Here is a 13537-nt window from a genome sequence, read left to right as displayed (position 1 = left end):
ATTAATGAACAGTATGTGAAAACCACCCAATATTTAGTAAGAAAAATAATTGTGTAATGTTATGGCACTGAAGAAATACTGAAACATTTCCAGTTGATCTTAAAGTATGAAATTTATTTAAATATTTGAATGATCTAATTATGATATAGCCTGGTACTAATGCTTTACAAAATTGTATGGAAGAAACTTGATAAAATGTTGCTCTTGAGTCTGTGATAAGTGTTTCAAGTAGGGCAAGCAGATGAAAAACTTAGTAAATGGTATCTGTTTTAAAATACTGAGTTTAGAGCATAAAAAGCAAATCTTTTCCTCTGCCCTTTTCTAGCTGTAACTAATAAGCTCAAGCATTTCAGTAAATCTGAATAGATGCAGATATGAAAGACAGGATATAACTTATTCTAGCATTTTCCAAATATGTAACTCAGAGGAAGAATCCTGCGAGTTGCTGTCAAGAAAGGAGAACATGGTATAATGTCTGTATTTTTTATGGGAAATGCACATATTGAATTATCCCAGAATATCTGCTATAGGAAACTCTTGACTTTAATTTGCTATTTTCTAAAGTTGTCTGTTCAGCATAACACACTGAGCATATTTATAAAAACTGCAATATACGAGATCTGTCCAGAAGGTATGCAGCCCTGTACTATCAAAAATAGAGACATTTATTGCAGAAGATAAAAGATACAAGAAACATTATACATAGGACAGGGACACCAAGTCCCCTTTTAAATAGGCACCTTAGGACTTCAGGCTGTTCTCCCAGTTGCTATCAGCTGCCCCATCGTATTTTCCCGAATCTCATTGATATGGTCTGAAATCTCTTCCCTTTCAAAGTGATTCTGGTTTTGGGAAATGCCAGAAGTCACAGGTCACCAAATCTGGGCTGTAGTGGGACTGAGTCACCTGGGGGATTTGATGTTTTGCTGAAAAAGCTGCATGAGCAGATGCATTGTTGTGATGAAGCTGCCAATCACCAGTTGCCCACAGCGTGGCCTTCTGAATCATCCGAGTAGTTATGAGGAGGAATGTTCAGTCTTAAAGCAAATTTGATGCAGATTTGTTGCTCTACTCCCTCATTTGGTGACCACGCAGCACACATGCTCACTCATGGTGTCTTCAGTCCCCACTGACTGGTACAGTGAAGTCATCCCTGTTCATGCATGTGCACTCCTGTCCACTCTCCTTGGCTGCCGGGTTACATCAGTGTTGCACAAACCATTCATGTTATGTTAACAATGGTGGGACATTTTCTGGACAGATCATGTATCTCAAGGAATTCGTATTTTACTTGACAAGATGTCTTAGGCCTTTATTTCTTACTCAGCTAAATTCTCTTTGTGAAATATTAATTTTTTAATCATGGAGAAGCATCCTGTGGTGTGTGAGCCTGGGACAGGGGAAGTTGAACACGTGAGGCCGATTCGGCAGTATACATGCACGCTAGCTTAAGACTTTATGGGGGAATACAAAGATAAGTGAGATACACGTGTTCCTTGTCTTTTGTGTGTCTTCCCTTTAGGGAATTAAAAATAAAACTATAACTATAACAATTGGTACAGACAGGTCAGGTCCATAGAGGACAGAATCTGGTTACAGGGGGGTTGAGAAAACATTTCTTTGAAGACCTTGCAGGGGGAAGTAGTCGTTCAGTTGGTCTTTGGAAAATGGACATTTTGAATTGGCATTTTTAGATAAAATACTTTTCTAGCCAGAAGGCGTGAAAGCGCACTGATGCAGGCGGTCCCTGGAGGCACTGAATCTGTGAGATGGGTGGCAGGGGTTGGCCGGGGCTGCTTTAGGGAAGATGCAAGGCTGGGCGCTAGGATGAGGGGCAGGAAACGGCCGGTGACTTGCATGTTCAGGTTGGACGGAAGGGCTAGGGGAGAGGAAAAAGTCAGAGGTTAAACCCCAAGACAAGGTCAAAGCCCAGGCAGTGGTTCGGAGTCGCATCACTCAGAAGCCTGTAAGCCCATATTAAATATAGAAATTCAGGAATTCCTGGGAATCTGGACTACCTGCTCCAGAATGCTGAAAAAAATGTAGCTTTTTCATTTCTTGTTTCTGGGAAGATTCTTCAAAAACCCACTTTTGTGTTTTGTTATCCTGTATTTAATATGGAAAGCAGTTTCTTTTGATTGTTCTTTTTGTAATATACTGTCATTGTTCCATGGATACAGTATATTCTCTTAATATACTCTGAGGATATTAATATGTTTTTTGAAGCTTTCTTTTCCTGTAGACTGTTTCCATTTTTTTGAAGGGGGGGCGCCCTTTACATCTTTTACCTTAGAGGTGTTCTCAAATGTTTTGTTAATCTAGGGCTGTTCATTTTTTAAACTGAGATATTACAAAGCTCATTAGAACAAGCTCTGATAGATCTTGATATCTGTTTTTCATAACATGATCTTGCTAGGTCTTTACTAATATGTTTCCTTTGGAGACTCCTCATGACAGTATCTTTTAAGTGAATTCTCCTCTTGAGGGTGATAAGTCTGGTAAACAGCTTTCTCGGAACTTAGTAGGGAAAGTGGACTTTAAGTATAAATATTTATGACATAGACTTCCATTTAATTTAAAATGTCCCACCATTGTTAATGTACCATGAACGGTTTGTGCAACACTGATGTAAACTGCTTCTTTTTTATTTTTATCACATTGGCTGGGGTAACATTGGTTAATACGATTATATAGGTTTCAAGTGAACGATTATGTAATGCATCATCTGTCCATTACATTGTGCGTTTACCATCCAAAGTCACACCTTCTTTTGTCACCAGGTATTGGACCCCTTTTACCCTTCACTACCTCCCACTGCCTTTCTCTCTGGTCACCACCACACTGTTACCTGTTACCTTGCTTAGTTGCCTTTCAACAAGTCTTCCTACCCTCAGCACCCCGTCTCCTTCATGTCACTCCCAGAGCTACTTGGTTTCTCCGCCTGCTGAGAGTTTCTCACATTTTGTGGGTACATTGTCCGTCAGCTCTCTAAAGCCTCCCAAGGCAGTTCCTAGCCTTCTTTCTGCTTTCCCAACTTCTAAACATTGCTACTGTCATCTTCTTGGATCAGTGTTGGTTTGTAGGTGTTTATTTTTATTTGTTTTTTTAAATCCTTTTAAGCTGTGGGAGGAATAGAGGTAAACGTAAGTTTTAATTGATCATCTTATCTAGAAACTGTTTAATGTTGGACTTTTTTAAAAAATAGAATATGATTCCATAAAATAAAGAGGTATGACTATTTTAATGTATTCATTATTCTATAATATATTTCATATATCAGGTCATGTAAGCACTAAGCTCCGTGTAAATATTGTAGAAATTGGTAGTCACATATAAATATTCATGCTTTGACTTTCTAAAGTCAATAATAAAGCATGGACTTTTACATTAAATAACTTTAAAAAAAATTAACGGGTTAGGTATAGCAGAAAAGGAAGCTGGGATTTCAGGGACTCGTTGTTTTTTGTTTTACTGGCCCCAGCTCAGTTTTCGTTTATGTAATCTTAGAAACTCTCATTTTGGTTTGCTTAAAAGTGAGGAAATGCATTTCAGAATAGAAAAGTTGCTTGCATTTTATAGAAATATAGTAATTCCATGGATCCATATTTGTAAAATACTTTATAACTAATAATACATCATTTAAAAGCCTCAAACTTAAAAAAGTAATTAGGTAAAATAATAATTAGGTAAATAAAAAAAAGAGCGATTAGATAAATAAAAATCTGTTCTTTTGGAAATTATACTAGTTTTAAAACATATTGCGTGTAGTTAGGGTTAGAGCAGAGAATAAGACACAATGTGCATGTAATTCTGTAGGATTATGTAAACAAGGCAGATGAATCTGGTAAAGCATATTGGTATCTTTATTCTTAGATATTTTTTAGAATGATTGAGAAATATGTTTGTGATGATCTAAGTGCCATCGTTAATAAAAACGATAAATTTGACTTAATGCCTTTGAGGTTCATTCCAACTGGATGATATTTAGAGAAGACAATTTGGTAGCATCTGCTACCTTAAATTAATATCATTGGTTAGCATGCTTGTTTAATTTTGGGATTTTTTTTTAAGCTATAAGATGTAATCTTTAAAAAAAATTCTGCTGACAGGTAGGAACGACATTAAATGGAAGTGCCTTTGTGTGAGCACTTTATAGAGATTTAATTGTTTGTATGTGCACTGTTGTTAAAAAAGAATTTTTAAGATACACAATTTTGAGACAACAAAATCTGACACCAGGTGGTGAGGCTGAATTTATGAAAGCAGTTGAAACTTTACACCACCTGCCCTGCCAGAGCTCAAGGGAAGAGTTTGCAAAAATCCACTCAGTAACACTGCACAAGCCTTATAAACTATTCTAAAAAAGCTTCTTAAAGAAATGTTTCCCTTCAGAACCCTAAAAACAAAATAGGATAAAACCTAGGCTAATGTGTTTCTTGCCCGCTTTACCGTTTTTCCTGAAGGAATTCAGAAGGACTTTGTAAAATTGAACTCACATATAAAATGGGTACAGGTCAAATGGTATTGCTTCGTAAAGGGAGGTCCAGAATGTTTAGCTGTAAATGCACTGGAGTCAGGTTCGAGGAGCAGCGAGGAGCACAGACTGCCTGGATTCGACTCCCAGAAATGCTCTCTACTATGTGCATGTCGTGGGCAGATTATTAAACCTGCCAGTGCCTCTGTTCCTTCATCTGTAAAATCGAACCAGTAGTATTCCTTATCTGGTTGTTTGGAGGATTAAATGAATGAATGTTTGTCTAGGGCTTGCAACAGTGTCTAGAACAAAGCACTGTAGAAGTGTTTTCTGCTCTCATCACCAAAATTATTGTGTCTAATAAATTGTTAATTGACTAGGGCTTTAATATCTCTGTGTAATAATTCATCATCATTTCAGATCCAATTTGTGTTGTGTGATAGTAGGCGATACTGCATTTCATACCTTGTCTTTTTTTAATAATGTTTACTAAACAAAATCAACTGTTAAAAGGCATTTAAGGGAAAAGCATAACTTACATTAGAGAAAATATTTAAAGTACTTGAGCAACCTCTAATTGTGTATAGTACATTAATTTTACATAATTCCAGTGGAATTAGTTCCTTACTATCTAATATACTTTTATAAATGCATGAGAGAGCTACTTAACCCTGGCTCAAAAAGTTCTTAAAAAATTTAGTACTCACCAGTATTTATTGATTTTAAAATTGTACATTGACATTTATAAAAACATCGTTCTCATGCTATCTCTTTTAAAATTTAGTTGAAATTTTGATTAATGTGTAGGTTTACCAATATTAAGTCAGAGTTTTTATTAGGTAGAAAGGAGAATAATATTGTGAAAAGGAGCTCAGTGTGAGTTCTTTAATTAATCAGTTATTAGAATTTGGTATTGAAGTTCACATGCAGAAAATAACTATGGTAATTGAATGTTGACACTTTTAATGAGCCAGATAGGTTGCTTATATAAATTTTGTTTTAGAAACATCTCAAATTGTTTAACTTGCATTTTAAATAGGAAAGTACCAAATAAATACATGGTAAAAATGTTTAAAATGTATTTTAAAATTCCATGGAAGTTAATGATCATTTTTTTCACGTTTTTTGTAGTACTGATTTTTCTTTAATAATAAAGTAGTTTTATAAAGCTTTTATATGACCATATAAAAATCTGATCTTTAGTATTTGAAAAAGCAAAAAAAAAAAAAAATTGAAGTGTTTTGGTAGTGTTTATTTTTTTCTGTATATAAAATGGAAATTGGATTTTTTTTTTTAGTGAACATATATTCATTGAATATTTGTTAAGCACATTTTATCTACTAGAAACTGTGGCAGTTCCTGGCTTTACACTGAAAAAACAAAGGTCATTTCTATATTCAAGTACCTAAATATCTATCATGGGAGATGGATGAAGCGAAAACGAGTATATGATTACAGACCTGGAAAAGTCTGATTAAAGAAAATGGAGCAATGCACCAAGGGGGCCTGAAGGATCTGCGCGATCTGCTTTTAGGGAATGACTTTTAAGCTGAGATCTCAAGGATGAGGAGCCCACCATATAGTCCTGTCACTCGTTCACTCGACAGATTCTTTTTTTTAGAACCCTATTTGTGTCTGTGTTAGTTGCTCGTCATACAGTAGAGAATGAAACGTCCTCAAACTTTGCCCTTGTAAAGCGTAAGGACTGGTGTGGGAGACAAACATTAAACACGTAGACAAATATCTTTAAGAGCTATGAGGAAAAGGAGAGGGTGTTTTGAGGGAGAAATTAATTTTGTGATCTGCTTTGAACTGACTTATGGGGAGGAATGCCTGTGTAGGTGGGAGAGAAACTCTGAAAGATAAGGAGTAGTTAGCAAAGGGAAGAGAGATATAATGGAAGTTTCTAAGGCCTTGATCTCCCATAGATGTTGATTGTTTTTATAATAAAATGGAAGGTTATAAGTGAGCTTTATTTTACCACTATTCACACTGTAAGGCAGATGGGGCTCAAAACAAATCTTGGTTTACAGAATTACTGTTGACATTGTGTGGGAAGATGTATTTCCTTGCCTTTAGGTGACAGAGATCAACATGAAATGAATGCAAAGTGGTTTTGTTGAATGTGTTATTATTGTGTGTTTGCTTATTATTTCTTTACTTTTTAATTTTAATGCTGGGCACTTGAAGGATCCTTGGATTAGTGGAAGGAAGTAAAAATCAGATCTCTGTAACACTTGGATGTTGCAGTGTTAAGAAAACCCATAGCAGAGCAAGAGGAGTTAAAAAGAAGCAGAAAGATGAGGGAATAAGATGGGAAGAGGGCTGGGCAGTTAGTTTTGGTTATGTGATTTTAAGGTCTTTGCATCTTCTTATTACTTCATAATTCAGTGCTTATATATGAAAATGTCTGCACTGATGAACTTTGAAACTTTTCTCCATCTGATTTGATCTTCTCTATAATTTTATCTTAAGCAGAATAAATTGGCCAAGTATCAATGTGGGAGGCTTGCTGAGAAATAGATGAGTAGTGCTCAGAAAAAAGCCCAGAAGAAAAATTCTCCACACATTCTGACGTTGTTTTCTATCAGTAAATCTTCTGAACACTGCCGAAGCTTATGCCAATTCCTTACCTTAAACATGTCAGAACACTTCAGAAGGAAAAGATAGATAGCTGTTTTTACCTATTTGTTTAGAAGTGACTTTAAAAAAACGTTAAAGGCTAAAAGCATCTAGATTGTATCAGTCCACACTGAGAGACAAGTAGAGATGGGATATTCCAAATCTTTAGGATTGTCAGTGTTTACGAAAGAGAACTAAAATAAAGCAGAACAAAAAGCCCATGTAGAAATGTTTTCTTTTTATTCCTCCCTTAGATAGCCAGAACAAATTTTTTTTTCTTTTAAGCCTAAATTGGAAACATGCGATTACAGTATTCTACTTTGTTCCTCGTGTTAGCAACCATTTTAAATGGCATTTGCCTTTCATGTGATTTTTTAAAAAAATACTAATGGTTCAATGAATTTGGGGTGATTGTAGATGATTATTTAGACAGGGCTTTTTGAGCCTATTTGATTACAATGAAATAATTTATCTATGTAGACTAAGTTGACAAAGTGTTGTTACTTTAGCAAAATGTTTTTCATTCTCCAAAGCAAAAATAAAGGTAAAATAAGTGTTATAAACATACTTTGGCTTCACGAAAGAATGATCTCCATTAAGGGAAATGGGTACAATAGTGTGTTTGACAACACTTTGTTTTGCACTCAGCCTTACAAATATGGATGACAACACTATTAACAGTGTCTTGTTTTAGATATCTATGCCAGCTGATTAGAAAGTGTCATCATGCATATCTTTTTCCCTTTGTGTACTGTTGCCAAAACTGTGCGTTGTCATAGTCTGTTGTTCTCTGCATTGTTCAACAGCAAATGGGCATGTACTCAACACAGTTACATTGCAAATGTATTTAAAATTCAAGTTCATGGTGCTTAAATGTAAAATGACAATTTCATATGTTTTACAGAAAACGCATGTTTCAGAAGAGATGGGTGAAATTTGATGGCCATAGCATTTCTTATTACAATAATGAGAAGGTAAGTTTACATTGTACAGTTTTCAAAGATTGCTTTATTCATACAATGTGTACTTCAGTAAACTAGGTGATGTTTGTTTTTTAAGAACTAGGTGAGTTGGATTATCACATCAAAAGAATTATAATAGGGTAAAACACTCTTTTCAATAATTTAACTTTTTATTAATAGTAAAATTGGAACTTTTAAAAGCCTTAGGTACCTAACAGTTACTTATGGAGGATCTTCTGCAGACTACAGAAATTGCTGTGAGTGATATACAGATGAATAAGAAAATGCCTTTATTCTAGATTGCAGTAAGGAATGTTTGCAAACGACACCACAGTCGAGAATGGCAAAGCAAGGAGGGGTTACTCTGTATTCTGGAAGGGCTTGTGGAAGAACCCAGGAAGTCTTCTTGCATGAGATTTCATGTGCCATGGGTCTTGAAGAAAGGAATGTTCATTCATAGAGAAATTAGAAGGAATAGGACTTGATGGCAGCGAGAACAGTGAGGTGCCCAGATGGGGAATCCATTTTAGTGTGCGTGTGGTTTTCTGTGACTGGGGAATAGAGTGTGCTAAGGAGACATGGGGAGATGAACCTGAGAAGGGTGTCTGGGGTTGGAAGTCACTGAAAATCTTGACAATTATGTGAGAGCGGTAACGATCCAGTCTTCAGGCAGTTGAATATCCATGACATGACACTGTTTTGATCAAGTCTGAAATATTTAGAAGGGAAGTGTCATCATATCTATAAATGTGTTTCAAAAGTTACCTATCTATGAATATATTTATTATATATTTATTTGTGCAAATGCATAGATAAAACAAAAACTGGAGATATTAACAGTTATCATATCTAAGTGGAGGGTATATAGGTGTTCATTGTACTAATCTTTCAATGTCTCAGTGTTTGAAAATTAATAAAAAGTTGAAACTAATAAATACAGCATATTTTAGTTAATTAAAGTCAGAAGTTTCATAGCCTTTACTATATATACCCTTTTAACATACTCATTTAACACTTAGGCACATTCTCTTATTTATAGTTTATAATCTAGCTTATTTTTCCATTATTTAGAGATTTCCACTGCTTGATATTGGTGATATTTATATTCCCATTCATATATTTTTTCTTCAGTACTGCAGGGCAGAAGAGTATATGCTTTTAGACCGAAAATAACACATGTTGCCTGCCTCTACACCAAGAATAATAGAAAGTTGAGAGCAGTGTTAACTGTTTGGCATTACTTTGCAGTGATCCAGATAGAGCGTCAAATAGGTTTAAACACACCTCTTGGAAGTTTGCAAGACACTGGGGTGAATAGTTTTTGATAGCTGATTTTCTGCTGTAGCTCCGGTGTTTAATTTGCTCGAATATTTGAATGTTGAGACAATTTCTCTGTCTAGGGTGGGTGCCCTGTGGTCTCTGTATCTGTTTCCAGCTGACCCCTAGTTTTCTGCAGCACCCATGCCTTTCTCTGCTTTGACTGAATGAGGACAAATATTCAGGAAGGAGACAGGCTTCCATGCCGTGAAGCTCTGTTGGTGGTGGTATCCTTATCACTGTCCAGGGGAAAGAATTTGTAGTATCTGTGTCCAGCTGGGCTCTCTCTGTCCTTTCGAAGCTCACCTCAAATGCGGTGAGGGGATGAGTGCCTATCATATTTTTAAATGTTGATGCAATAAAAATGATGCAACCTCAGCCTAGGAGCAGTCATAGCTGCTGTGTTAGCTAGGTGTGTGGTTTTAGTGGTCACGTACACTGAGCAGGTGGCTCTTTAATGTTTAAATGTGCACTAGAAGAGCATGTCGTTGGGCTTTCAGGAGGCAGTGTGCAGAGCTGACTGTTTCCCTGGTTTTCTTCCACTTTCCTCAGCGCTGTTCAATCATGTCTCTGCAAGGACTTTTCATTGTATTACTGAAAATGGCAACGTCCCAATAGCCTTGATATCTTATCACCTGCCAAGAAATCTAGCTCACCCCCCATTTTACTCAGCTGTGGGCAGAATTGCCCTGTGGTCGTTTCATTGTCTGAAAGTGGTAGATAAATGACAAACTTGACCTAGATATCTGTGTGTTACAGGCTCAAGGGATGCTTTAAAACTTCTTTTCTTAAAGAAAATTTTACAGTCTGAAAAAGATAGTCATTTTGAGCTTATTGGCATTGAGATTTTTTCCCCCCATATTGTCTTTATCATGCGTGTTGTTAGAAGAGACATGTAAAATCAACTCTACAGTGTTAGAAATTATGAGATTTATCTTCTAATTATCTCATGATAGATGATAAATGAGCCATTAGAGAAACTACCACTTCCTGAGGTTAAAGTGACACAGTATTTAGCTTGTTCAGTACATTTTGATCATTTCTGGAGAATTATTTTTCTATTATTATTCTATAAGTATTTGTTTAATTTTACTATTATAGGTGGGTAGGTGAGTTGTTATTTTTCAAAGACTTGTTTTTTAATCTCTTTAAAGAGATCTAGAAGGAGGAAAAAATATCTTTTTACATTCCCATTTCTTTTTCTACAATGCTACTTGAGTTTTTTCTACTGAAAAAAATGGTCAGTGGTAACATTTTATTCAACAAACAGCTGATTATCTCACTGGAAATATAATTTTATAAGCTCTTTTAATTCTTAGGCAAACTAAAATTTGCAAATGGCTTCCCTCAGGGATAAAGTATAAATGTTTTTGGCGACATTCTAGATTTTTGACTGTTTAGTCTCAGCCACCTTCAGCCAGAGGGGCCCTTGCACCGTCCCCAGGGGTGCTGCGCCCCCCCCCCCAGCCTCCGGCTGCCCTGTGGTGAGGAGACATTCTCACCCTCCTCTCGTTCCTAGAGCCCGTCGTGATCTAGTGGTGCCACTGTAATCCACCTGCATTTATCGGGCTTCCTTTGTCAAGCCAGTCATTTCGTTTGTTTCTTTGCAGTGACCTTTTTCAATTGTCTGTACACACTGTGGGAAACTGGAGCATGGCTTTTCCTTTGTTTTCATCTCCACGTTTTTCTCTCGTTCCTCTTAACTTTCCTTGCCATCACCATCCATCAAAATCCTATACAAACTTCAAGACCCATCTTTTTATTCTCCCTTGAGAATCTTTTATTTTCTCCAGCTATGACATATGAACAACAAGATGCGAGAAACGTTAGAGGGAAAATAAGTTGAAAGTCGGGAGGCTGATCAGGAGCGCGTGCAGTAACTCAGGCATTCACTCGCCAGGTGTCGGCCACATAGGCCAGTGCCAGTGTTCCGAGAAGAACTTTGGGAAAATATTAAAAATGAGCTGTCGGAGTTTGGTGTAATTGTACTTGATTGGACATGGAATTCATTTATTTAGAAAATAGTTATGCAATACTGATTTTGTGAAAGATGGTTAGGAAAATAGACACGTGACCCCAAAATGTGTGTGGAGAGACAGTATTCATCAAATGATCACACAGTAAATACAAAAATCTTCATTTAAATTATATTTAGTGATTGTTATAAAGGAGAAGTACAGGTTGCTAGTAGCTTAAGTTAGGTTCATCTGCCTGGGTAGGAATGAAGGACTGAGAGAAGCAGCTAGTCAGAGAGGCTTTCTTCAGGAGCATATAGTACGCTGGAATGTGAAAGCTGCAGAGGCATCTTTAACTATGTGAAGTTAGGTATAAAAAACATTCTTTACAAAATAAGTCAGAAAAGTTAAGAACCATATGATTTTACTTATGTGGGATATAAAACTGAAAGTAACAAATGAATAAACAAGACAAAAACTCATAGACATGCAACAGGATGGTGGTTACTAGAAGGAACAGGGGTGGGGTGGGGTGAACATAAAGGATAAAGGAGGTACAATATATGGTGACAGAAGATGATTTTTCTTTGGTACACAATGAAATATACAGATGACATATCATATAATTATATACTTGAAACCTATATAATTTTATTAACCAATGTTACCCCAATGCATTTAATTTAGAAAATATTTTTTAAAATCATTGCTTGCAGGACAAATAGTTTGCAAAGACCCTAGTTTGAGCAGAGACACGACATGTCTAGGGGACTTCAAGAAGGTTTATGTGACTGGAGAGAGTCAGGCAGTGGCAAAGAACAAGTTGACACTAGCCAAGGGGAGAGACCTAGGTTACGTGGGTGCAAAAGGTCAGCAAAGGGCAAAGACTGTTATATTTAAGACTTATTTGACTAGAAGACTAAAGTTTTAATGGGCAGATATAGAGGAAAAGCATGTTTTCAGGAGATGAGTTTTAAAGTTGAGGTGCTGATGGGACAGTTATGTGCACAGTTGATGGCTTCAAGTATGTGGCTGGGGTTGACTGAAATGGATAAGGGAGGGAGGGAGGAGGGGTTTTAGAATTCTCTGCATAAAATTAGTAGTTGAAATAGCAAGCAAGGAATTTTTTTCCATAGGGAGGGAAGATGAAAACAACGGAAAAGAACGAGAAGAATAAGATGCTTTGTAATTAGTCATTTCTCGACATCCTTCTCCTTTTTCTGTGGGGTTGCCCACTCATCTTCCTAAATCACAGCTCTAACATCATTTTAGTGTTGGCTGCCTGAGAGAACATAGGAAAGGCTTTGTAGCATTGGTATTTCAGATACTATTAAAGGAATGGGTAGGATTTTGATGGATGCACAAAGAGATCAGAGGTTGGAGCAGAGGCTGTGGAAGAGAAGAAACTTCAAAGAACTAAGGAAATTCCATGATAGTATAGTGTATCTTGTCCACTAGCAGGGGATAAACGTCCCGGTGGAATGCCACGTTGCTGACAGTGACTGGCCCTTACCTGACTGTCCCTTACATATCTGCTATGTATGGCAGTTTTCTGACGGGAAGAATATGAACTTGGCACTTGTTCTTTGCCTGGAAAGGTTTAGGACATTCTTTTCCCTGAATTTTCTTTCCAGCATAGGGCCCAGTCAACACTATACCCTTAGCAAATAGCTGAACTTCTGGGGTAGTCAATATGCCAAATGGTTTAGGAGGGTCCAGGAAAATGAAGGAAGTTACCAAGAATCTTAAAAATGACCTTCCTCTGAGCAAAATTATGATCTGCATATATTCTTTGCAAACAGCCATGTCCATCTTTTTTCACTGAGGAATAAAAAGTAGAGTGATGCTGTTGTGAGATTAAGATCATCATCATCATCAGAGCATTGAGTAACACGGATAATTGATACAATTCAATAGTCTGGTTTCTTAGATATATTCTTGTTGTGCATAAGGTGTAAGAGCAGTTATTTTGAAGTGGATCACTTACAGTACCTGCTATGACCAGCAGATGCCTGCAAACACCATAAAATCATTTTGACCAGATTGTTTTAAAGAACATGCTGCTGTTTTTTTTTTTGGCTGGTTTAGTATGATTGTTTGTATTTGATTTTTTGCCTTTTAATTCCAGATGAAGAGAATATTGACATTTTACTTGAAAGGAGCATTTATATTTTCTTTTCTGAGGGTATTAAGTGTGTGTGAGCTTA

At 36.5% G+C, this 13537-nt stretch overlaps 1 protein-coding gene across 2 annotated transcripts in view; it reads left to right on the top strand.

The window, feature by feature from the left end:
• The window catches only part of ARAP2 (ArfGAP with RhoGAP domain, ankyrin repeat and PH domain 2), a 142850-nt gene that overhangs the window by 13031 nt on the left and 116282 nt on the right, over nt 1-13537 (top strand). For both annotated transcript variants that reach the window (XM_054582025.1, XM_054582024.1), the window contains exon 6: nt 8001-8070. In XM_054582025.1, the coding sequence (XP_054438000.1) occupies nt 8001-8070 (70 nt within the window). The remainder of the gene's footprint in view (nt 1-8000; nt 8071-13537) is intronic.

Source organism: Pteronotus mesoamericanus, unplaced genomic scaffold, assembly GCF_021234165.1.
Source record: "Pteronotus mesoamericanus isolate MK-2021 breed Mesoamerican mustached bat unplaced genomic scaffold, CSHL_Meso_final contig_68, whole genome shotgun sequence".
In the NCBI taxonomy this organism is placed as follows: Eukaryota; Metazoa; Chordata; class Mammalia; order Chiroptera; family Mormoopidae; genus Pteronotus; species Pteronotus mesoamericanus.
Note: the sequence above shows the minus strand (reverse complement) of the source record. Positions and strands in the feature narration are given on the sequence as shown.